The sequence below is a fragment of the Schistocerca piceifrons genome, chromosome 3, assembly GCF_021461385.2.
Source record: "Schistocerca piceifrons isolate TAMUIC-IGC-003096 chromosome 3, iqSchPice1.1, whole genome shotgun sequence".
NCBI lineage: Eukaryota > Metazoa > Arthropoda > Insecta > Orthoptera > Acrididae > Schistocerca > Schistocerca piceifrons.
The window spans coordinates 377,465,991-377,491,957 of NC_060140.1; the positions used below are offsets into that span (position 1 = coordinate 377,465,991).

The following is a 25,967-nucleotide window of genomic DNA, read 5'->3' on the forward strand; positions in this document are numbered from 1 at the left end:
TGCCACTGGACTGATAGCGCTTCTGTGGAACTCCGTCCGTGTACTTTTGTCTAGTAGTGTCCACTATGACCAAACTCGTTACAGACTGATTGTGTCCTACTAATATTGGATCTTTCGTTGTGTTATTCTGATAAAACTCTACCATATGGTGAGCAAGAAGTATGAGACAGGCAAAATACCCTCAGACTTTAAGAAGAATATAATAATTCCAATCCCAAAGAAAGCAGGTGTTGACAGATGTGAAAATTACCGAACTATCAGTTTAATAAGTCACAGCTGCAAAATACTAACGCGAATTCTTTATAGACAAATGGAAAAACTGGTAGAAGCCGACCTCGGGGTAGATTAGTTTGGATTCCGTAGAAATATTGGAACACGTGAGGCAATACTGACCTTACAACTTATATCAGAAGAAAGATTAAGGAAAGGCAAACCTACGTTTCTAGCATTGGTAGACTTAGAGAAAGCTTTTGACAATGTTGACTGGAATACTGTCTTTCAAATTTTTAAGGTGGCAGGGGTAAAATACAGGGAGCGAAAGGCTATTTACAATTTGTACAGAAACCAGACGGCCGTTATAAGAGTCGAGGGGCATGAATGGGAAGCAGTGGTTGGTAAGGGAGTGAGACAGGGTTGTAGCCTCTCCCCGATGTTATTCAGTCTGTATATTGAGCAAGCAGTAATGGAAACAAAAGAAAAATTCGGAGTAGGTATTAAAATCCATGGAGAAAAAATAAAAACTTTGAGGTTCGCCGATGACATTGTAATTCTGTCAGAGACAGCATAGGACTTGGAAGAGCAGTTGAACGGAATGGACAGTGTCTTGAAAGGAGGATACACGATGAACATAAACAAAAGCAAAACGAGGATAATAGAATACAGTCGAATTAAGTCGGGTGATGCTGAGGGAATTAGATTAGGAAATGAGACACTTAAAGTAGTAAAGGAGTTTTGCTATTTGGGGTGCAAAATAACTGATGGTGGTCGAAGTAGAGAGGATATAAAATTTAGACTGGCAATGGAAAGGAAAGCGTTTCTGAAGAAGAGAAATTTGTTAACATCGAGTATAGATTTAAGTGTAAGGAAGTCGTTTCTGAAAGTATTTGTATGGAGTGTAGCCATGTATGGAAGTGAAACATGGACGATAAATAGTTTGTACAAGAAGAGAATAGAAGCTTTCGAAATGTGGTGCTACAGAAGAATACTGAAGATTAGATGGCTAGATCACATAACTAATGAAGAGGTATTGAATAGAATTGGGGAGAAGAGGACGTTATGATGCAACTTGACAAGAAGAAGGGACCGGTTAGTAGGACATGTTCTGAGGCATCAAGGGATCACAAATTTAGCATTGGAGGGCAGCGTGGAGGGTAAAAATCATAGAGGGAGACCAAGAGATGAATACACTAAGTAGATTAAGAAGGATGTAGGCTGCAGAAAGTAGTGGGAGATGAAGAAGCTTGCACAGGATAGAGTAGCATGGAGAGCTGCATCAAACCAGTCTCAGGACTGAAGCCCACAGCAACAACAACATTCTGACAGTCCATAATGTTGACTTGGGTTTTGTGTGTTGTATAAATAAAAGTGTTCTTAAATGCTACCAGGGAGTCATTACTCAATAATCAGTAGTCTGTGCTGCGAAATTCGGCACTATTGTGCAAAGATTCGCATCTGGCTTGATTGAGCTCCAGTGTCTACACTGACACTATATTAGAGGAAACGGCAATATTTCCCGTGCACGACTGGGTGGTTATAACTAAAGTGCAGCTACTTATGGAGGTCCACTATGGGCAGTGATTATTGTATGGCAACAAAACGTGGTTGGTATGCTAATGAATTAATGCGATTTACACTGGAAATTTGGCAACCAAGTGCAAATATGATGCCGTACATTGTATGAACGACAGTGTGATATTCACGCTGTCATTTGGCAAGACATAACGTGAGTGAACTGAAGAAAGGAGATCGTGCGCAGCTAGTAAAAGTGTTTTATGTGAACAGCAGCAATTGCAGTGCTGCACTGAGACAGTGTCGCCGACTGGAAAGTCTGAGGAGAAGCTCGATGTCATTAAATAGTTTGAAGATGATGATAATGAAACTCAAAAACACAGGCGGACTTGATGTGGCACGTGGAAGAGGAAGGTGTCCTGTAACGGTGGAAGTTAGTGACGGGGTTGCCGTTGCTTTAACTGACCATGCAGCACGTGTCTTTGCTAAGGCTAGTACTCGTGCAGTGTCACGAGGATCGTCCATCCCATGGTCAACAGTACAGCAAGTTTTGCCGTCTGTTTTACGCTAGTAACCGGACGCGATCCAGACAATGCAACAGCTGAAACCTCTCGAAGCATAACAACGTTTTAAATTTCATCTTCAGTTTCTGGCAGGTATCAAAGTTGATGACATGTGGCTGGGAGATATTCCGTGGAGTGACGAGGCATTTTTTACCCTACAGGGCGCAGAGACTGCACAGAACTGGCGAATTTGGGGTACTGATAAACCACGTGTTGTCCACTGCACACATCGCATGTGACTGTGTGGTGTGGATTCACAAGTACCTTTGTTCTTGGTCCGGTCTTCTTTGAAGAGAATATATCCAGAGGGTCTGTCAGGTGTACTGTGACGTCTGCATGTTATCGAGACCTCCACGTATGGCATGTGATTCCCGCTTTGGAAGAGCGCAACTGTGCGCAAACTACTGTTTTAATGCAATATGGGCCAACATCTCATGTCGCTCGCTCAGTGAATATTTTGCTTAAAGCAACCTTCTACTATCGTATTATCTCTAGAGGCTTCCCAGACACATAGCCTGCAAGATCACCTGATCTAAATACTTTTGACATTTGGGTTTGGGGGTATCTGATAGAACGAGTTACTAGGGACGTGTTCGATCTCTCCCTGATCTGAAGGCTAGTACAAAGGAAAGTGTTGTTCAGATTCCACCGGAACTGCTGCGAACAACCGTTGATCACGTCGTTTTGCGGGTGCAGCATCTCGTCGGCGTCTCTGTAAGCGATGGTTGATAATGAAATCAACATTGTGCCTTTCTCGCTTGTTCAACCAAGCGAGGTGGTGCAGAGGTTAGCACATTGGACTCGCATTCGGGAGGACGACGGTTCAATCCCGAGTCTGCTCATACTGATTTAGGTTTTCCGTGATTTCCCTAAATCGCTCCAGGCAAATGCCGGAATGGTTCCTTTGAAAGGGCACGGCCGACAACCTTCCCCATCCTTCCATAATCTGATGAGATCGATGACCTCGCTGTTTGGTCTCTTCTCCCAACCAACCCAACTCTCGCTTGTTCGAACGTTCCTAATCTTTATTTGTAAATTTCTAATCCACTACACATGGAAACATTTCTATACGTCTTTCTTGAATTCGTTGCTACAGATTTGCACCTGGTGATCACAATTCTAATTTTTTTTCAGCGTTAATCGGTTCCGCATTAACGTATTAGAATATGTACATACCTTCGCTGCCTTATTATAATGATAACGTACATTGGACTTCTGTGAGTAGCTGCATGTTAATTATAACAACCCGGTACCTGACAACGAACTGCATTTGTGAAAGCAAAACTGAATTCTAAAAATAAGTGTAAAATTAGAATCCTTAGCTGCAGCCTCGGGCACTAGCCCGGTGCGCCCGCCGTCAAAGGAGCATCAGAGTTTAACGTTCTGTTGAGTATGAGCAAATTAGAGACGGAACAGGTCAGATTAAGAAAGAATGGGGAAGGGAATCGGCCTTGCCCTATTCAAAAGAACTAATCCTTTATTTGCTATACGAGATTTAGAGAAATCATAGAAAACTTAAATCTGAATGTGATGGCCAGGCGGAGATTTGAACCGTCGCCCTCCCGAACGCGAGTCCAGTGCGATAACCGCTGTTGAGAAGTCACATGCTTCTTATTTTCCAGCGTATAATCATTTGACGCCTTGAAGCTGATTACAGACAGACTGTCTGCATGCTCATGAAGTATTACACTCCTGGAAATTGAAATAAGAACACCGTGAATTCATTGTCCCAGGAAGGGGAAACTTTATTGACACATTCCTGGGGTCAGATACATCACATGATCACACTGACAGAACCACAGGCACATAGACACAGGCAACAGAGCATGCACAATGTCGGCACTAGTACAGTGCATATCCACCTTTCGCAGCAATGCAGGCTGCTATTCTCCCATGGAGACGATCGTAGAGATGCTGGATGTAGTCCTGTGGAACGGCTTGCCATGCCATTTCCACCTGGCGCCTCAGTTGGACCAGCGTTCGAGCTGGACGTGCAGACCGCGTGAGACGAAGCTTCATCCAGTCCCAATCATGCTCAATGGGGGACAGATCCGGAGATCTTGTTGGCCAGGGTAGTTGACTTACACCTTCTGGAGCACGTTGGGTGGCACGGGATACATGCGGACGTGCATTGTCCTGTTGGAACAGCAACTTCCCTTGCCGGTCTAGGAATGGTAGAACGATGGGTTCGATGACGGTTTGGATGTACCGTGCACTATTCAGTGTCCCCTCGACGATCACCAGTGGTGTACGGCCAGTGTAGGAGATCGCTCCCCACACCATGATGCTGGGTGTTGGCCCTGTGTGCCTCGGTCGTATGCAGTCCTGATTGTGGCGCTCACCTGCACGGCGCCAAACACGCATACGACCATCATTGGCACCAAGGCAGAAGCGACTCTCATCGCTGAAGACGCCACGTCTCCATTCGTCCCTCCATTCACGCCTGTCGCGACACCACTGGAGGCGGGCTGCACGATGTTGGGGCGAGAGCGGAAGACGGCCTAACGGTGTGCGGGACCGTAGCCCAGCTTCATGGAGACGGTTGCGAATGGTCCTCGCCGATACCCCAGGAGCAACAGTGTCCCTAATTTGCTGGGAAGTGGCGGTGCGGTCCCCTACGGCACTACGTAGGATCCTACGGTCTTGGCGTGCATCCGTGCGTCGCTGCGGTCCGGTCCCAGGTCGATGGGCACGTGCACCTTCCGCCGACCACTGGCGACAACATCGATGTACTGTGGAGACCTCACGCCCCACGTGTTGAGCAATTCGGCGGTACGTCCACCCGGCCTCCCGCATGCCCACTATACGCCCTCGCTCAAAGTCCGTCAATTGCACATACGGTTCACGTCCACGCTGTCGCGGCATGCTACCAGTGTTAAAGACTGCGATGGAGCTCCGTATGCCACGGCAAACTGGCTGACACTGACGGCGGCGGTGCACAAATGCTGCGCAGCTAGCGCCATTCGACGGCCAACACCGCGGTTCCTGGTGTGTCCGCTGTGCCGTGCGTGTGATCATTGCTTGTACAGCCCTCTCGCAGTGTCCGGAGCAAGTATGGTGGGTCTGACACACCGGTGTCAATGTGTTCTTTTTTCCATTTCCAGGAGTGTATTTCAATTCCTTGGGTACGATTCCGAGAAGAAGTAAATATCTGTCGTTTCCCAGTGTAACATGGATCAAGTGCAAACGGTCCTGTATAGGGCGAAAGCCAAAAATATCTGCTAGACATTTTAGACTCGAGAGTTTATGTTACCTATTGCGGTTTTCGACAAATCGTGTACTGAAGACTCATAAGAAAGGATAAGGTTTAATGTGCCGCTGCCGACAAGATGATAAAGTACAGAACATAGGGTTAAACTCAATCCATCGAAACCCCAACCGATCCTGTTTCGTCATTCTAGAACCGTTAGCCCAAAACATCGATTCTCAGGTTTGTAGATATTAGCAAAATCTTTGATAATGTCGACGTTGATATTTTACTTGCCATATTAGTAGCCTAAATTTCTCTTCAAATGTAGCACAATAGTTTCCATTTGTACCTGACTTCTTGCGAAGACCAGTACCACAAAGCTGCAATAAGGACAAATGCACTTGTGTGCAAAACGTGAAGACGAAATTCACTTTCGCATGATGTGTCACTACGAGGGACCAAAGCTCGATCAGACTTGAGCCACACACAGAAAAAATTTCTAGTGTATAGTAAAGAAGAAATACGCAAAGGTATATGCAAAGAGACGAACATGACTGACACTTTTATTCGAAGACACGCACCTGTGCTGTCGACGCGGTCGTGCATTGTCATCTGTAGCAGATGAGGTCAGGGCCGAATGTATCCCTGAAAACACGCACATGGGGAAGGAGAACAGTGTCATAATAACGGTGACCGGTGAGTGATGTGTACCCCTTACAAGACAGAAACCTGCAACCGTGTAACACATCGCGTGGATGGTCGGGCTTTAGGCATCGTCTACCGCGGCAGCTACACGCGCCTGTAAGCCAAACAACAAAACGTGCTCGTCCTGCAATTTGGTAAATGTTCCGAACAACATCATCTCCAAAAAAAGAAAAAAAGAGAAAAGCAGCACGCTGATTTATTATTCCTGGAGTTTCTGGGGGCTGACACGAGAGGCGCCACTTGCATTACCAGTGGAGTGTACTTCCACGACAACAGCGTGCGATCTCTGGCACTATTTTCCTACGGCATTTCACATGCTCACCGAAATCTCGCACCGTATCTGTGCGCGTGTATTTGGACCGGCGCTCACCGTGGGTAGGCAATTTGGTCTCAGCTATCAAGCCAGTTATTTCTTCGAGCTCTCTGGTCCAGGTGCTAGTAGTATATGTATGTAGTTCCTGGACCGGAGAAAATATTTTTTAAATAATTTACAGATTTAAAAACAAGATTTTAATTTTACTGTATCCCATATTCAAAAATTTATCTATACCCACGAATAAAATTGTCATTAAATTAAGAAATAAATTTATTCATTTAAAATTTAATAACCAACAAACTACATATATTGAGTTAAGAAAAATTAAAAAGTACAAAAAATTTATGCAAATTCAATAACATGAACTGGTTTATCTTTATTTTGTTTTTTAACTCGATATAACGGGGGATCAAAAAGTCAATATAAATTTAAAAACTTAATAAACCCCGGAATAATGTAGTGAGAGAGGTAAAAATTGACACACATGCTTGGAATGACAAGGGGTTTTATTAGAACAAAAAAACAAAACAAAGTTCACAAAATGTCAGAGAGATGGCGCTGGACAGCAAAACGTCAGTGACTGCGCATGACAATCGTGTATAAAAGGAGCTGTAATGAGAGAGAGAGAATCAGATGCGCCAGCAGTCGAAGCATGTTGACGTTACCTGAAAAGGCGCTTTTAGTGAAGCTGTATTATCAGAATGGGGAATGTGCTAGTTCAGCATTACGATCCTATCGCCATAGGAAGGGGATTCGAACGGGTAAAGGTCCGTTGGCAAATGCAGCTGTGGCGAGAATGATTTCTAAGTTCGAAGCCACGGGTTGTTTAGACGATAAACCCCGTAGTGGCCGACCGAGCACAAGGCGTAATGCTGTTGAGACAGTTCAGGAAGAAACTGAGACTGTAGCGGGTTCGTCTATGCACGGGGAAGTCAGCGCTCGTGCAGTCGCACGTCGCACTGGCATTCCATACACTATTGTTTGGTTGGCACTTAGGCGTACCCTCCAAGGCTATACGTACAAAATCAATCGGCATCATGAACTCTTACCTGGCGATTTAGTGAAGCGGAGGGCATTTGCGGTGTGGACGTTTCAAAATATGGTGGAAGATGACGATTGGTTAAGTAACGTGTTGTGGACCGACGAAGCTCATTTCACGATAAGAGGGTCTGTCAACGCCCACAACTGCAGAATTTGGGCTACCGGAAATCCTAGAACTATCGTAGAAACTCCATTGCACGACGAGAAAGTCACGGTATGGGTTGGATTTACCACATCTACCGTTATCGGGCCATTTTTCTTCGAGGAAATGCGTGATTCTGGTTTTGTAACTGCTACCGTGACGGGCGAGAGGTACGCCGATATGTTACAGAATCGCATCATCCCTAGTCTGGCTGATAAACACCTGCTGGAACGTACGATGTTTATGCAGGATGGCGCTCCACCCCATATTGTTAGACGCGTGAAAGATCTCTTGCGCGCGTCGTTTGGTGATGATCGTGTGCTCAGCGGCCACTTTCGTCAACCTTGGCCTCCCAGGTCCCCAGGCCTCAGTCCGTGCGATTATTGGCTTTGGGATTACCTGAAGTCGCAAGTGTATCGTGATCGACCGACATCTCTAGGGATGCTGAAAGACAACATCTGACGCCAGTGCCTCACCATAACTCCGGACATGCTTTACAGTGCTGTTCGCAACATTATTCCTCGACTACAGCTATTGTTGGGGAGTGATGGTGGACATATTGAGCATTTCCTGTAAAGTACGAGGGCAGTTCAATAAGTAATGCAACACATTTTTTTTCTCGGCCAATTTTGGTTGAAAAAACCGGAAATTTCTTGTGGAATATTTTCAAACATTCCCGCTTCGTCTCGTATAGTTTCATTGACTTCCGACAGGTGGCAGCGCTGTACGGAGCTGTTAAAATGGCGTCTGTAACGGATGTGCGTTGCAAACAACGGGCAGTGATCGAGTTTCTTTTGGCGGAAAACCAGGGCATCTCAGATATTCATAGGCGCTTGCAGAATGTCTACGGTGATCTGGCAGTGGACAAAAGCACGGTGAGTCGTTGGGCAAAGTGTGTGTCATCATCGCCGCAAGGTCAAGCAAGACTGTCTGATCTCCCTCGTGCGGGCCGGCCGTGCACAGCTGTGACTCCTGCAATAGCGGAGCGTGCGAACACACTCGTTCGAGATGATCGACGGATCACCATCAAACAACTCAGTGCTCAACTTGACATCTCTGTTGGTAGTGCTGTCACAATTGTTCACCAGTTGGGATATTCAAAGGTTTGTTCCCGCTGGGTCCCTCGTTGTCTAACCGAACACCATAAAGAGCAAAGGAGAACCATCTGTGCGGAATTGCTTGCTCGTCATGTGGCTGAGGGTGACAATTTCTTGTCAAAGATTGTTACAGGCGATGAAACATGGGTTCATCACTTCGAACCTGAAACAAAACGGCAATCAATGGAGTGGCGCCACACCCACTCCCCTACCAAGAAAAAGTTTAAAGCCATACCCTCAGCCGGTAAAGTCATGGTTACAGTCTTCTGGGACGCTGAAGGGGTTATTCTGTTCGATGTCCTTCCCCATGGTCAAACGATCAACTCTGAAGTGTATTGTGCTACACTTCAGAAATTGAAGAAACGATTTCAGCGTGTTCGTAGGCACAAAAATCTGAACGAACTTCTCCTTCTTCATGACAATGCAAGACCTCACACAAGTCTTCGCACCCGAGAGGAGCTCACAAAACTTCAGTGGACTGTTCTTCCTCATGCACCCTACAGCCCCGATCTCGCACCGTCGGATTTCCATTTGTTTGGCCCAATGAAGGACGCAATCCGTGGGAGGCACTACGCGGATGATGAAGAAGTTATTGATGCAGTACGACGTTGGCTCCGACATCGACCAGTGGAATGGTACCGTGCAGGCATACAGGCCCTCATTTCAAGGTGGCGTAAGGCCGTAGCATTGAATGGAGATTACGTTGAAAAATAGTGTTGTGTAGCTAAAAGATTGGGGAATAACCTGGTATATTTCAATGCTGAATAAAACAACCCCTGTTTCAGAAAAAAAATGTGTTGCATTACTTATTGAACTGCCCTCGTACATCATCTTTGCTTTGTATTACTTTGATATGCTAATTATTGCTATTCTGATCTGTCGGATATTTTTTGAACTTTGAATTTTTCTGGTTCTAATAAAACCCCATGTCATTCCAAGCATGTGTGTCAATTTGTACCTCTCTATCTGAATTATTCCGTGATTTATTCAGTTTTCAAATTTATACTGACTTTTTAATCATCTGGTATAACATTCAATCCTATATTTTCACTAATTTATCTTCGTTTTCTGAAAAGATTTTAGTACAATTATCTGGAAGAGTAATTTTATATGTATTACCTAAAAGTAATGAAACTTTTTTACCATATTTAGTTACTAAAATTTGAGCTTTTGAAGCCGGTCAGTGTGGCCGAGTGGTTCTAGGCGCTTCAGTTTGGCACCGCGCGACCGCTTCGGTCGCAGGTTCGAATCCTGCCTCGGGCATGGATGTGTGTGATATCCTTAGGTTAGTTAGGTTTAAGTAGTTCTAAGTTCTAGGGGACTGATGACCTCAGATGTTAAGTCCCATAGTGCTCAGAGCCATTTTTTCAGCTTTTGAAATATTATAAGATTTACTTTGTTTGGTTTTGTTAATTTAGTGAACACTTCTACACAACTACTATTGTAACTGTTAAGGTCACTAACTACATTTTCAATGTGACTATTTATGTTCATTATGTTTTGCTTTTAGTTATATAGAAAAAATTTATATAGAAAAAATTAAGATTTTCATATTTTTGAAATTCAGAATTTTAAAAATTTGAAAAACATGAATTTTTGAAGTTAACGCTTCTATAACTTTTTTCTAATTTTTTATTCATTTATGCAATTATTAATTTTCAGTACGTATTCTACATTGTAAAACACAAGTTGAATTCTTTTTACCATACATAATTATATATGCAGTGGTATCATTTGGTATATTTTCATTAAAAATAAACATAATTTCTTGTTTTTCTTTGTACTTAAGACATTCATTCTTCAAGACATAAATATTAAATAGATAGGATAATTTCGAATAAAACTGAATGGACTCACATTTAAATCGTTATTTAATTGTGTTATTCCTTTAAAAACTCTAAATGGATCATAAGCTTAAGCTTTTAAAAGGTTATTCGGTGGATAAAGGCTCCATAATTCTTGAGGAAAAATTTCATTTCTTCCACTTTTTACATAGAATCATTTAACTGGTTATTTTTCGATTAGTTTGGAAAACAATTAAAATAATGTAAGGCATACCATAATCAGAAGTGTTATAATAATTCGTAATATCTAGTTCAAAATTTCTTTTTCCATGTAGTCCAGCAAATATAATTGTTTATTGATGAAGGTTTCTCAGGTCTCCAGCCAGGTGGTACCATTGACATATTGCGAAGTGTCGAGATTTGATTCACGGAGAGTGGGGTATTTATAAGCATGGTCACCCCCGTCCACTAGACCTCAGGAGGCTCAGGTGGTATGGCAGTGTGCATGTGGTGGTTAGAGTAGCAGTCGCTCCTGGCAGCCACGTTTGGTTCTTGGTGTTAGCATTCTATCTGCGTCCGTGGCGGAGGACGTTGATGGGAGTGCTCCTGATGGTTTGCTGCTATCGCGGAGTTCCATGCTGAGTTGGAATCTCATGTCCCTGTTGATCAGCTTGTCATGAATCCTTATTTCTAGGGATTCTTTGATAATACTTTCCCATAAGCCAAATGCTTGGCACAGCACCTTCATGTCTTCGAAGTTGAAAGTGTGTTCTTCATTTATGCTGTGTTCTACTATGGCTGATTTTTCTGTGTGTCCTAGTTGGACACATCTGGTATGTTCTTCACAGCGTTTAGATATACAGCGCTGTGTTTTCGCAATGTATTGTTTACCACAGTCGCAAGGTATGCTGTAGATTCCTGATGTGTTAAGCATCAGTGGGTCTTTGGCAGAACCTAGGAGCTTCCTCGTCTTTGGTGGTGGGCGAAGAATGGTTTTGATATTGTATTTGCCCAGAAGTCGTGCAGCTTTGGCCGAGAGCAGACCCATGTATGGAAGGAATGTGTGTCGTTTGTCTTCTTCTTCTTCTGGGATTGTCACTGCTTCCTTCTTCCCTTTAAGAACGCTCTTGATCTGCATTCACTGTAGTCATTTTGGTGGAAGATTTTCCTCAGGTGTTGAAGCTCAGATGATAGTCTGTCTTTGTCACAAATGGCGTGTGCCCTATGTACCAGGGTGGTGAGCACTATTTATCTTTGTGCTGCATGGTGGCAGCTTGTAACATGAGGTTATAGGTCTGTGTGTGTCTTCTTCCTATGTACTGCATGGCCTAGTGAAACATCTGCCTTCCTCTTAATTAGTATGTCAAGGAAGGAGAGGCATCCATTTTCCTCCATTTCCATCATAAATTTGATATTTGGGTGGATACTGTTGAGGTGCTCCAAAAACTCATATAGCGCCTGTTTGACATGTCCCCACACGACAAAAGTGTCGTCAACGTAATCGAAGAAGTGGTTTGGTTTCTGTCTGGCAGTTTGAAGAGCCATCTCCTGAAAATGTTTGCAATCGCAGGAGCCATTGGGGAGCCCATGGCCATACCATCGATCTGCTTGAAGAATTCCCTGTTGCACTGAAGTATGTGATTGTTAGTATGTGTTCGAAAAGGCTGACTGTTTGTGGTCCAAAGCGCTGAGCTAAAAGTGCAAAGTGAAAAGCGACATCATGTCGAAGGTCACAAGTAGGTCCTTCCTTTGTAGTTGCATGTCCCTGAGTATTTTTACGAATTCGGCTGAGTTTCTCACATGGTGGCTGCAGCGTCCCAAAAGCGTTTTGAGCAGTGTCGCTAGGTATTTAGCTAGTCCGTGACTGTGAGAGTTGATGGAGTCCAGAATCGGCCTCATAGGTACCCCTTCCTTATGGATCTTGGGGAGTCCATAGAGGCATGGTATCGCTGGCGATCTGGGGTGCATCCGCTTCTTCATTGGCTCAGGTAAGTCAGATTTCTTCAGCAGAACTATCGTCTTTCTACTCATCGTTGGGGTTGGATCCTTCTTCAGCCTCTTGCAGGCCTTATCTTGCAGCAGCAGGTTCATTTTCTGCTGGTACTCGGCAGCGGTTAATAGCACTGTAGCATTCCCTTAGTCCACTGGTAGGATCGTTAAATCTCCTTCCCAAATTATTTTTTTAAATTCGTTAAAAATCCACCAAATATTTCTAATGGATAAAGAACTTCATTCTGTTTGTTTTTAATTTTACTGTTGTTAAGTAAATGTTTCCATAATCAATACATTTGACAGAGATGAAGTTAATTGAATAAGATTTGATGATGAAATAAATGGATGTTCTATTCTAGACAAAATATTGTTTCTTTTTTTAATTGTACTAACATAAAATAATACATAATTATCAGTTAGCTCAATATTTGATTTACCATCACACAGTGAAAAGTTTATTCCATCTGTGTGAATAACAGCAAATGTCATATAAAGTTGTGAATAATTAGGATGAATTAATATTAATTTCTGTTTCCTTGTTTGGACTATTTAAACTATTTTTTGTTTTCTCATTGACAGAAAATGAGTAAGATGTATAACTCTTGATTTTGTTCACGATTTATTAATGGAAACATTTGTTAATTCATTTTTAAAATGAATGTTACACCAGCACCATTGAAGTCAATCAAATTATCATTTTCTCCAGTTATAGTAATTATTAAATTCTGAATAGTATTAGAAATTGGAACATTTATAGGATAATTTGGTTCATAAATTATTGGTGAGAAAGAAAACTGTCGTTCTATGGATCGGAGCGTGGAATGTCATATCCCTTAACTGGGCAGGTAGGTTAGAAAATTTAAAAAGGGAAATGGATAGGTTAAAGTTAGATTTGGTGGGAATTAGTGAAGTTCAGTGGCAGGAGGAACAAGACTTCTGGTCGGGTTACTACAGGGTTATAAACACAAAATCAAATAGGGGTAATGCAGGAGTAGGTTAAATAATGAATAGGAAAATATGAATGCGGGTAAGCTACTACAAACAGCATAGTGAATGCATTATTGTGGCCAAGATAGATACAAAGCCCACACCTACTACAGTAGTACAAGTTTATATGCCAACTAGCTCTGCAGATGATGAAGAAATTGAAGAAATGTATGATGAAATAAAAGAAATTATTCATATAGTGAAGGAAGACGAAAATTTAATAGTCATGGGTGACTGGAATTCGATTGTAGGAAAAGGGAGAGAAGGAAACGTAATAGGTGAATATGAATTGGGGCTAAGAAATGAAAGAGCAAGCCGCCTGGTAGAATTTTGCACAGAGCACAACATAATCGTAGCTAACACTTGGTTTAAGAATCATGAAAGAAGGCTGTATACATGGAAGAAGCCTGGAGATACTAAAAGGTATCAGATAGATTATATAATGGTAAGACAGAGATTTAGGAACCAGATTTCAAATTGTAAGACATTTCCAGGGGCAGATGTGGACTCTGACCACAATCTATTGGTTATGACCTGTAGATTAAAACTGAAGAAATTGCAAAAAGGTGGGAATTTAAGGAGATGGGACCTGGATAAACCGAAAGAACCAGAGGTTGTACAGAGTTTCAGGGAGAGCATAAGAGAACAATTGACAGGAATGGGGGAAAGAAATACAGTAGAAGAAGAATGGGTAGCTTTGAGGGATGAAGTAGTGAAGGCAGCAGAGCATCAAGTAGGTAAAAAGACGAGGGCCAATAGAAATCCTTGGGTAACAGAAGAAATATTGAATTTAATTGATGAAAGGAGAAAATATAAAAATGCAGTAGATGAAGCAGGCAAAAAGGAATACAAACATCTCAAAAACGAGATCGACAGGAAGTGCAAAATGGCTAAGCAGGGATGGCTAGAGGACAAATGTAAGGATGTAGAGGCGTATCTCACTAGGGGTAAGATAGACACTGCCTACAGGAAAATTAAAGAGACCTTTGGAGATAAGAGAACGACTTGTATGAATGTCAAGAGCTCAGATGGAAACCAGTTCTAAGCAAAGAAGGGAAAGCAGAAAGGTGGAAGGAGTATATAGAGGGTCTACACAAGGGCGATGTACTTGAGGACAATATTATGGAAATGGAAGAGGATTTAGATGAAGTTGAAATGGGAGATACGATACTGCGTGAAGAATTTGACAGAGCACTGAAAGACCTGAGTCGAAACAAGGCCCCCGGAGTAGACAACATTCCATTGGAACTACTGACGGCCTTGGGAGAGCCAGTCCTGACAGAACTCTACCATCTGGTGAGTAAGATGTATGAAACAGTTGAAATACCTCAGACTTCAAGAAGAATATAATAATTCCAATCCCAAAGAAAGCAGATGTTGACAGATGTGAAAATTACGGAACTATCAGTTTAATAAGTCACTGCTGCAAAATACTAACACGAATTCTTTACAGACGAATGGAGAAACTAGTATAAGCCAACCCCAGGGAAGATCAGATTGGATTACTAGAAAGATTACTAGAAAGATTAAGGAAAGGCAAACCTATGTTTCTAGCATTTGTAGACTTAGAGAAAGCTTTTGACAGTGTTGACTGGAATAGTCTTTTCAAATTCTAAAGGTGGCAGGTGTAAAATACAGGGAGCGAAAGGCTATTTACAATTTGTACAGAAACCACATGTCGAGGGACATGAGAGGGAAGCAGTGGTTGGGAAGGGAGTAAGACAGGGTTGTAGCCTCTCCCCGATGTTGTTCAATCTGTATATTGAGCAAGCAGTAAAGGAAACAATAGAAAAATTCGGAGTAGGTATTAAAGTCCATGGAGAAGAAATAAAAACTTTGGGGTTCGCCGATGACACTGTAATTCTGTCAGATACAGCAAAGGACTTGGAAGAGCAATTGAATGGAATGGACAGTGTCTTGAAAGGAGGATATAAGATGAACATCAACAAAAGCAAAACGAGGATAATGGAATGTAGTTGAATTAAGTCGGGTGATGCTGAGGGAATTAGATTAGGAAATGAGACACTTAAAGTAGTAAAGGAGTTTTGCTATTTGGGGAGCAAAATAACTGATGATGGTCGAAGTAGAGAGGATATAAAATGTAGACTGGCAATGGCAAGGAAATCGTTTCTGAAGAAGAGAAATTTTTTAAAATCGAGTATAGATTTAAGTGTCAGGAAGTCATTTCTGAAAGTATTTGTATGGAGTGTAGCCATGTATGGAAGTGAAACATGAACGATAAATAGTTTGGGCAAGAAGAGAATAGAAGCTTTCGAAATGTGGTGCTACAGAAGAATGCTGAAGATTAGATGGGTAAATCACATAACTAATGAGGAAGTATTGACTAGGATTGGGGAGAAGAGAAGTTTGTGGCACAACTTGACCAGAAGGAGGGATCGGTTGGTAGGACATGTTCTGAGGCATCAAGGGATCACAAATTTAGTATTGGAGGGCAGCGTGGAGGGTAAAAATCGTAGAGGGAGACCAAGAGATGAATACACTAAGCAGATTCAGAAGGATGTAGGTTGCAGTAGGTGCTGGGAGATGAAGAATCTTGCACAGGATAGAGTAGCATGGAGAGCTGCATCAGTCTCAGGACTGAAGACCACAACAACAACAACAAATTATTGGTCCTCCAAATTCAGCATTTGGTTTAAATAAGGCAATAATATTTATGTCACTATGAAAATGATCATTATGTTTAACAAACATGCCATCAGCTAAATTAAAATCAACCTATATTTTGTAAAATCGAATATCTTTACGAACATTATTAGCAATTTTTTATTAGCTTCAATATTTTGATTATTAAATCCTAAAAAATTGACCATAACAATCTTCTTTATCTATAAATAATTTATTACCACTTTTAATAACAACTCTATTTAAAATTTTATCTTCTTTAATGAGTAAATTAGTTTTTTTTGAGTGAATAAATTTGTCTAAATTTTTCGAACTATGTTGCCCCTACAGGACTTTCTATCTTTTCTTCGTTAATATATAGCTTATTAATGTTTGATGTAATATTTGGAGTTAAGGAGGTTGTATAAAATCCAACTAGTGAAACGTTTTATAAGTTTCTATTGTCTACTCAGTTAATCTTTTTTTTGAGAACAGATGATTTAGCACTCAATTTAAGTAATCTACTAATTTATATTAATAAAATTTATGTGAATAAATGACACATTGGGAAACAAAAATAATAATTCCATAAAAAATTAAAAATGAACATGGCACACTTTTACCAAATCCTATTTCACATTCAATAATAGGGCCAAGCAGTTGTAGAAAAACAACACTAATGATTGACAATTACAGTCTAGCAGTTGAGGGCTAAACTGAAATGAAATTAAACATTAGTACATTTATCCCAAAAACTTAGATCAACCAAAATATCAGGAATTTATAAAAAGATATAAAAAATTGAAGATTAATGAAACAATTACCGCTTTTATGGAAAATAATGATGAAATTACTCCATTAGATGAATGTGAAAATATTTCACTTGTATCTTTTGATGATTTCGTTCTTGAAAATCAGGACAGAGTTAGAGATTATTTTATTAAAGGTAGATAAAAGGAAAAGATAGGTTTTGTTTAAAGGGCTTAGGATGTCAAACAGACCAACTTGGAGCAGGAGCAGCACCACATGACATTTTAATTTCCACTGTCTATGCTTTTAACAATGAATTCATAACACTTGATCAACATAACAATGAAGGATTCAGGATTCACACTCATAGCAGTCGAAGTTCAAAAAAATAACAAAACAAAACAAACTCTAGAATTTATTTAATTTATGAAAAATGAGTGATCTATTACAGTTTAAACTTCCTGTTTAGTAAAAACTCAAATTGTATAGTTAATTATCTCAATTTTGACAATAGTTTTTAATAGATCTGGAAAATTCTAGAGTTTTGTACACCTGTAAGTATGGTTTGTGTGGTGTGAAAAATTCAATGAAGAATTTCTGTTACTTATGAAGAAAAGTGTACCTATAGCAACAAATGCTGCCAATAGTAATTGAAAAAATGATGAAATTTCACATGTAAAAATAACTTATTTTGTTATGTTTTTGAACTTCGATTGCGATGAGAGTGTTTCCTGAATCCTTCCTAGTAATACTGAAAAAATTTTATGCTCCAAGTCAGCTCATTTGACATCCTACCCCCTGAACTAAAACACATTCAGAAATATCGAAACAATTAGTTAGAGAAAATCTTAATTTTTAAAATATTTTCAGACAAGATGATACAAAGTTGAATCATATTTATTGGTGATCTGATGTTGATTTAAAATTTGATGATTTTAAAGAAATATGTAGTAAATGTTGCGGTAAAGATGAATTCGGTTTTATTACGATAGATATGACTAATAATGGCAAATATAGAGAAAAGATTAACAATTTTCAAACATTAAACATAAATTTTAAAAATAATAAATGTAAATGTTAAACATAAATGTTGAACACAAATGTTGAACAGAAATGTTGAAGAGAAATGATGGATGTAGAATGAAAATGATTTCTGTTTTTTTATCCTTAAGATATATTTTTAAAATATGGCCCAGAGATTGTTAAAAAAGCGAAACGAAATAGAAAAGTAAAAGAAGAATTAAAACAAGAGTTTTGAAAAAGGAAAAGCCAAGCATCAACAGAACACAAAAGTTTTAAAAACGAAATGAATCATTTATCGATGCAATTGAACAAATTAAACAAGGAATTGAAGGATTAGGTGATAACATGATAAAAGCTATTGCGGAAAACAGAAAAGTTTAAAAACAAATGGTTCCTTAAAATTAACATTCTTTAGTAGAATTTAATGACATTCCAACAACTAAACAATAGCATAGTGATAAAAGAGATTATATATTAAGTGAACAAGGAAGAAATAATTTCATAGAGAATTATCAGAAAGAAAGAAAAAATTAAAAGACAAAGATGTTAAAAAATTAAATGTAAGTGCAAGAATCTAAGATTGATCAATCATATCGAAGATGCTGTTTTTGGATTAACTACTGTTGAATCTTTTAAATATATTGGTAGATAACCAGTTGAATTCAGTGGTGATAAATTAAAATAAGATGAGAAGTAGGATGCAATGTTCTGAGAAGGCTTTCACAGAGCACTTAAGAGTCCTAAATCTCCTCAGATTTATTATATGAGCGATCAAACAGTTTCTGCTCGAAGGCCGCACAGTCCAGAATCTGTATGCAAATGAGGCAAACTCGCCGTGAGCATTGAGGTAATCATCCCACTGACGCAAGAGGTTGAAAATACTTGTTTGGTAAAACATCGTGTGCTGCTGCACATCCTCATTCGACAGGAACCATCGATCCTTCAAGGTCTTTTTTAAGGGACTGAAGGCGTAACATCGCATGGCAAGAGATCAGGACTCTAGGACGGATGGTCGAGTGTCTTCCGCTTGAGTTCGTGTAACTTCTGCGATACAAAATTTACATTATGGAGACGTGCGTCATCATGAGGCAGTAGCACTCCTTGGCGCACCATTTTACAGCGGTGGTTTCCCACAGATATTGCTACCCCTTATACATTCTTCATTCTCAGATGGATGGCTACTGATATTTGTCCTCCGTCAACCAAGAAATAATAACAGTCCGTTGGTATTGTTTGGATGGTTTTGGTAGTAACACAGTCATAGTTCAAGTTCCCGCATTTACCGCACTCATGTCGGAGACACACGAATTCCACATTAATCCTTTGCCCATATGTCGGCGCTTGTTGGCTGCGTTGCGTATACGCTGCAGTAACGCTTTCAGCCGGAAACTTTTTGATCACTCCTTATAATATGCTTGAAAGGATCAGTCTCCACTATCTCTCTGCTATTTTACTTGTATGAAAAATTTACGAGACATGTGAAATACTCTCAGACCTCAAGAGGAATATAATAATCTCATTTCGAATGAAAGCAGATGTTGACAGGTGTGAATATTACGTATTATCAGTTTAAAAATGTAATGTTTGCAAAATATTGGCAAGAATTATTTACAGAAGAATGGAAAAACTGGCAGATGCCGATCTCGTCTAAGGTCACCGTCTGAAATGTAGGAACACTTGAGATAGTTCCGACGCTCCGACTTATCTTAGAAGAAAGGTTGAAGAAAGGCAAACATACATTTATAGCATTTGTGTATTTAGAGCGAGCTTTTGACAGTGAACACTCTGAAATTCCGAAGGTAGTAGATATAAAGTACAGGGAAATAAAACTTATACAAAGACAAGAATGCAGTTATGAGAGCCGAAGGGCATGAAAGGGGAGCACTGGTTAAGGAAGTGAGAGAGGATTGTAGCCTGTCGCAAGTATCATTCAGTCTGTTCACTTAAGACGTAATAAAAGAAACCAAGGAGAAACCTGGAAAGGGAATTACAATTCAAGCAGAAGAACTAAGAGTTTCAAAATTTGCCGATGACGTTACAGTTCTAACAAGGGCAGGAAGTGAGGCTGAACGAAATGGGTGCCATCTTGAAAACAGGTAGTCGTAGTAAATCAGGCGATGCTTAGGGAGTTGGATTAAGAAATGGGATAGTAAAAGTAATAGATGGGTTTTGCTATGGGCAGCAAAATAGTTAACGATAGCTGTAGCAGAGAGACGTCAAAATGCACTCTGGCAATGACAGGAAAAGAAAAATAGGATTATTATATTAAAATCGAACGTAAATTTAAGCGTTACAAAATATTTACTGAAGGTATTTGTCTGGAGCGTAATCTTGTACGGAAGGTAAAACATGGACGATAAGGAGTTCAGACAAGAAGAGAATATAATCTTTTGAAATGTGGTGCTGCAGAAGAATGTTGACGATGAGGAGGTACTGAATGTAACTGAGGAAAATAGAATTTTATGGCACGGCCAAATGAAAACAAGAAACCGATTGATTGAATGGATCCTGAGGTATTAGGGAATTGTCAGTTTGGTGATGGAGAAAAGTTTGTAGGGTAAAAATTGTAGAGGGAGATAAAGGCTTCAATGCGGTAAGCAGATTCAAATGTATGCGGGTTGTAGTAGTTAAGCAGAGCTAGAGGGAGTGGCAAAAATCAGACTAGCATGGAGAGCTGCATCAAACTAGTCTTTAGAATGAAGACGATGACAACAACAACAACACCAACAACAACAACCATTACTGGCTGCAGTTATGTTACATATGGGCAATGAAATATTAGTCTGAAGCGTTAACAACATACAAATATTTGTAAAAAGCTACCACTTCTTGTAGGGTTTTGGACAGTGTTTCATGTATAGAATATTTTTCATCGTGACTGTAGCGTTACGTAAGATTGTGTTACAGAAGATTTTCATGTTTGTGATGTACAGAATTGCTATTTTCCTCGTTAACTAGATTTCAATATCAATCAAGAGTCATTTCATCATACCACAAATGGTGAAGTGTAAGCGTACCTTGCTTTCTGTGATCTTCTTGTAATTTTGCAGCGAGTCCCAGGCTATGATTTTGCGGTCTTTCTCTCCTCCGGACAGCAGAGTGCCTTCAGAAAGCATAATCAGCGAACTGATACCTTTCGTGTGAGCCTGGAAATGGAGAAGTTATGATAAGATAAAAAGAGTTTGTTACCGCATGATTTACTGCGAGGGGGGAGGGCGTATTTTGACAAAAGCGAGGAATGCAATATAATTTTGGTTCTTTTCTTTTAAACTTAAAAATGAGCATTAAATACGCTATAATTGTGTTCCCAAGAGCAAATTATTTAGCACGAACGAGTTTCACTATCTCTATAAATTACACGTCAATAGACTGCCATAAACAAATGCCGAAGAATCTTCATTATTATGTTCTATACGACAACAAGGAATATTGTCTCAGTGCCCATAAATGTTTAGGGACACCATTTTTAGATCCTAGCGAATGACAGCTCAGAAAAAGAGCCTAAGACTGTTTGAAACTGAAAGAAAACACAGAAGTGGTAATTAAGTACGAACGAACATTACGATTTTAATGAACTTCAGTAATGTTTGTAAATGCGTTGCAAGATTATCATATCGATATACTTATGTCTGAAGGTTATTTGATAATATGGGGATTTTAAAGAATGATCTATTATTTAAATTTATTTCCCGAAAAATAACTTCGGAACACTATGCGCGATGATGGGAATGTTTGAGAATTACTGTGGTTGATACATCTACAGGCCTCATAGAGCCCTACTCGCTTATATGGCAATTAATGGCAGTGCTGGCAACCACGAGTCTTTTCTTTCGCCAAGGGATATTGCTCTCTTTTTAAGCGCTACGCACTCTTTTACTGCTGAAAAATTTTCGGTTGCCTTCATTCTCTCGCTACTATGAGAAAAGAAACGAGGTCTAAAACTTATTCAGTTCACTACAGATGAGAGGAAAAAATGTAATGAAATATATTCAAAACAACGATTTCTGTTTTTCCTGAAAACTGCTAAGATTGTATAACAATTACCTTAGTTTGTAACTGTAAATAAATTCTAGATGGAGAACTGTACTTATTTTGCTTTATTGTATTATTATTTTGACAGCGAAGCAACTTGTCCTAGAAAACTGAAGTACCTTTGACGATGACAGTGAGAGAAAGAAAACGTCATGGCTATTTTCTTAGTGATGTGAATATAGGATGTAAAATTGAAATCAATTTATCGTTATCCTATGTCTCCTCTTTTGAGTGTCATGTACATTTTAGCCTTCTAATGATGACATAGTTAACTTACGAGAGTTTGTCATGAGGATGTTGTTGCGCACGCTAAAAGTGTTATTGGTGACTAGTGAAAAGACGTTTTGACGGTGAAGACACAAGAAAACAACAATTTCTCAGTAACTAAAGTAGGAGTTATAAGTTGGTCTATGACTCGTGGTGGACTGGATAAAACGTTTCACAGCGACACTAAATCGACTCCCGGTTATAAAGCCTGGAAATTTTATTGCCACTGTTCCTTATGAAACCACGTAATAGAAGAATCCAATACGCAGATGCTTAGACCTACAATTGATCTTGGGCTGCACTGGCATCGTTTCAACGTATAAAGATAATTATTATCTACAGGAGAATAGTTGTTTCTGAACAGTAAGAAGCAAACCTCAAATTCCATCCTGACGAAATAAGCGCCGTCACTGTCCACGGAGTAGATGGTGATGAATCCATCTCCATCTGCAGTTACGACATCGCCGTCTTGCTCGAACTGAATGCTGGTAATGTTCGTTCTCGAAGGCTGAAAAGAAACAAAAACCACAGCATGGATAGCAATATCTTTGGGAAAACTGGTTTTTGTATTCTACACCGAGAGCTATTTCCTAGCTTTCGGCATGACAACACTTGCTAATGCGTGTTTTGGATGCTTGCTTCCGTGATGCAACAAAGTCCTTAAATTTTAGACCATGAACTTTTAACACTACTATGCAGTCGTGGCGTTTACTTCACATGACTGGTTTCGTTAAAAGTTTCCTCTACATTATTTTCCAAATATCAGGAGCCACAGTAATGAAGAACTGTCTTAATGAAAATGCCTTCACCATGTGTGTGGTATTATATGACAATCCCTGAGTGGTCAGATGACGAATATTATGTTCTTCACATGTGCTACGGCTTGCAACATAACTAACTTCAAAAGGATAGCAATGAATCAACTGAAAGTGGTTACACAGCCGAAATTGTAATAGTGTCCAAAAGGAAAAGGAAATAACAGTTAAATGAAGAAAGTATTATCAATTAGACAGTTTTCTCTACATATTAACAGCCGACATATCCCTGCAGCCTTTTTCACTATAGCTTTCGAAAATATACATAGCTACTTTTAAAAACACCCATTCTAGCTTCAATACTTCGACTCAGAAAAAAGTGATGAGTAATAACTTAGTAGACAAATACAGATCGATTTGGGTAGAAGACTTGCACAAAAATCTTTGTTTATCTCATATAGAGTGTAAAGTACTAAAGAAATACGGGTATATGGTCCATTTTGTCACTACACTAGGTGGTTGCACAGAGCACGTATGCGTGTAACATTTATGCAGTAACATCTCCAGCTGGGACATCAGTTATAGGTTTTGGATATTAAGGTCACTGCATAAAACCCTCTGTACCAGTATATCCAAATTTCGACAGTGCTGGACACTAGTAAACCACTTATGAGGACTGTATGACTCATAATGAAAGAATTTCTGTAAAGTGCATTGCACCAAGAAATATATGATCGCCTTGTGTATAATGTAGAACGTTCCTAATATCATTTTCTTCGCAGTTTGTGGTTAGAATAATACCAATACACATTCAAGAGCAATTAGTAATATCGTGCTCCTCTCTGATGAAGGAAATCTTCCGTTTAATTCCGAAGTTCAGTACTTCGTAATTCTGCTTGTTAACACTCGATATCTTTTTTCCGCAGTCAAAGAACCTGCAGAAGACATTAATTCAGCTGACGGCGTAGCATTCAGATGTCATCGGAACATGAAGACAAGAGCAAAGAGACGAATAGAATTCCCTTTCATGAACAGAATGTGGACGCAAGAGGCATGTTTTAAATTTGTGTGGGCAAAATGCTAGTATTAGATTTATTATTATTGTTATTATTATTGTATTGTGAGAACATGATTAATAAACCAGGTGATATTTGAAGTCTGTTTTATGATGTTCATATTTCATTTCTGTCATTGATTTTGATATCGTTGAGTCGTTGTAGTTAACATCAGTCCCTTAATGTTGGTAGAAAAAGTGAAGCTAATCTAAGAGAAGATTATATAGTGGGCGACCCGAACCTGTGTCTTCAGTTACATTTAATGTAAAAGAGTCTCTACAAAAATTTTTGTGGTGTTACACAATCAAACTTATTCCGTTCTCCAAATTTAGATGCAAATATTATTTTATATTGGTAGTTAGGGGCTCGTAATGTTAACCAATAAACAGTTTGTAATAATACCTGAAAGTGTATTTGTTATGCAAACATAAACTTTTTTAAATGAAACAATGCCGCTATCTATGATCATTTTGTACACAACCTGTGATGGTCCGTTGTCTCGTTACTAGTCAGCATCCACGTGGCTGATTAAGACGAGGTATCTCAAACAGAATGATCACCTCCATGCCAACCAGCCGGGGATCCGTTCCATACAGGGCTTACACAGGGTACTGAACGTGTACAAAGAAGGGTGGCACCAACGACAGCAGGTTTGTTTGACTCACAGCAGAACGCCACGTAAATTCTGTGAAGCTTGAACTGGAAAATGCTTGAAGACAGACATTTGTCTTGCGATAACCACTTACAAAGTTTCATGAACCAGTATGAATTGAGGAATCCAGAAATATACCACATCCAGCTACGTATCGCTCCCGGACATCGCGAAGACAAGATTAGACAAACTGGACTGCGCGTAGAGAAATATAAGTAGTAATTTTTTGTTCACTGATTACGCGAATGGAACGATAAAAAATCGTAATACACTACTGGCCATTAAAATTGCTACACCACGAAGATGACTTGTTACAGACGTGAAATTTAACCGACAGGAAGAAGATGTTGTGATATGCAAATGATAAGCTTTTCAGAGCATTCACACAAGTTTGGAGCCGGTGGCGACACCTACAAAGTGCTGACATGAGGGAAGTTTCCAACCGATTTATCATACACAAACGGAAGTTGACCGACGTTGCCTGGTGAAACGTTGTTGTGATGCCTCGTGTAAGGAGGAGAAATCCGTCCCATCACGTTTCCGATTTTGATAAAGGTCGGATTGTAGCCTATCGCGATTGCGGTTTATTATATCGCGACATTGCTGCTCGCGTTGGTCGAGATCCAATTACTGTTAGCAGAATATAGAATCGGTGGGTTCAGGAGGGTAATACGGAACGCCGTGCTGGATCCCAACGGCCTCGTATCGCTAGCAGTCGAGATGACAGGCATCTTATCCGCATGGCTGTAAGGGATCGTGCAGCCACGTCTCGATCCCTGAGTCAACAGATGGGGACGTTTGCAAGGCAACAACCATCTGCACGTACAGTTCGAAGACGTTTGCAGCAGCATGGACTATCAACTCGGAGACAATGGCTGCGGTTACCCTTGACGCTGCATCACAGACAGGAGCCCCTGCAGTGGTGTAATCAACGACTAACCTGGGTGCACGAATGGCAAAACGTCATTTTTTCGGATGAATCCAGGTTCTGTTTACAGCATCATGATGGTCGCATCCGTGTTTGGCGACATCGCGGTGAACGCACTTTGAAAGCTTGTATTCGTCATCGGCATACTGGTGTATGACCCGGCGTGATGGTATGGGGTGCCATTGGTTACACGTCTCGGTCACCTCTTATTCGCATTGACGGCACTTTGAACAGTGGACGTTACATTTCAGATGTGTTACGACCCGTGGCTCTACCCTTCTTTCGATCCCTGCGAAATCCTACATTTCAGCAGGATAATGCACGACCGCATGTTGCAG

The 25,967-nt window shown here is 40.2% G+C and overlaps 1 protein-coding gene across 1 annotated transcript in view; it reads right to left on the reverse strand.

Moving 5' to 3' along the window:
• Positions 1 to 25,967, reverse strand: part of LOC124789696 (echinoderm microtubule-associated protein-like CG42247) — a 327,329-nt gene that overhangs the window by 73,914 nt on the left and 227,448 nt on the right. Inside the window, exons 11-12 of the mRNA XM_047257139.1 lie at positions 22,616 to 22,747; positions 20,958 to 21,086 (exon numbers count right to left, since the gene is read on the reverse strand). Coding sequence (XP_047113095.1) covers positions 20,958 to 21,086; positions 22,616 to 22,747 — 261 coding nt within the window. The remainder of the gene's footprint in view (positions 1 to 20,957; positions 21,087 to 22,615; positions 22,748 to 25,967) is intronic.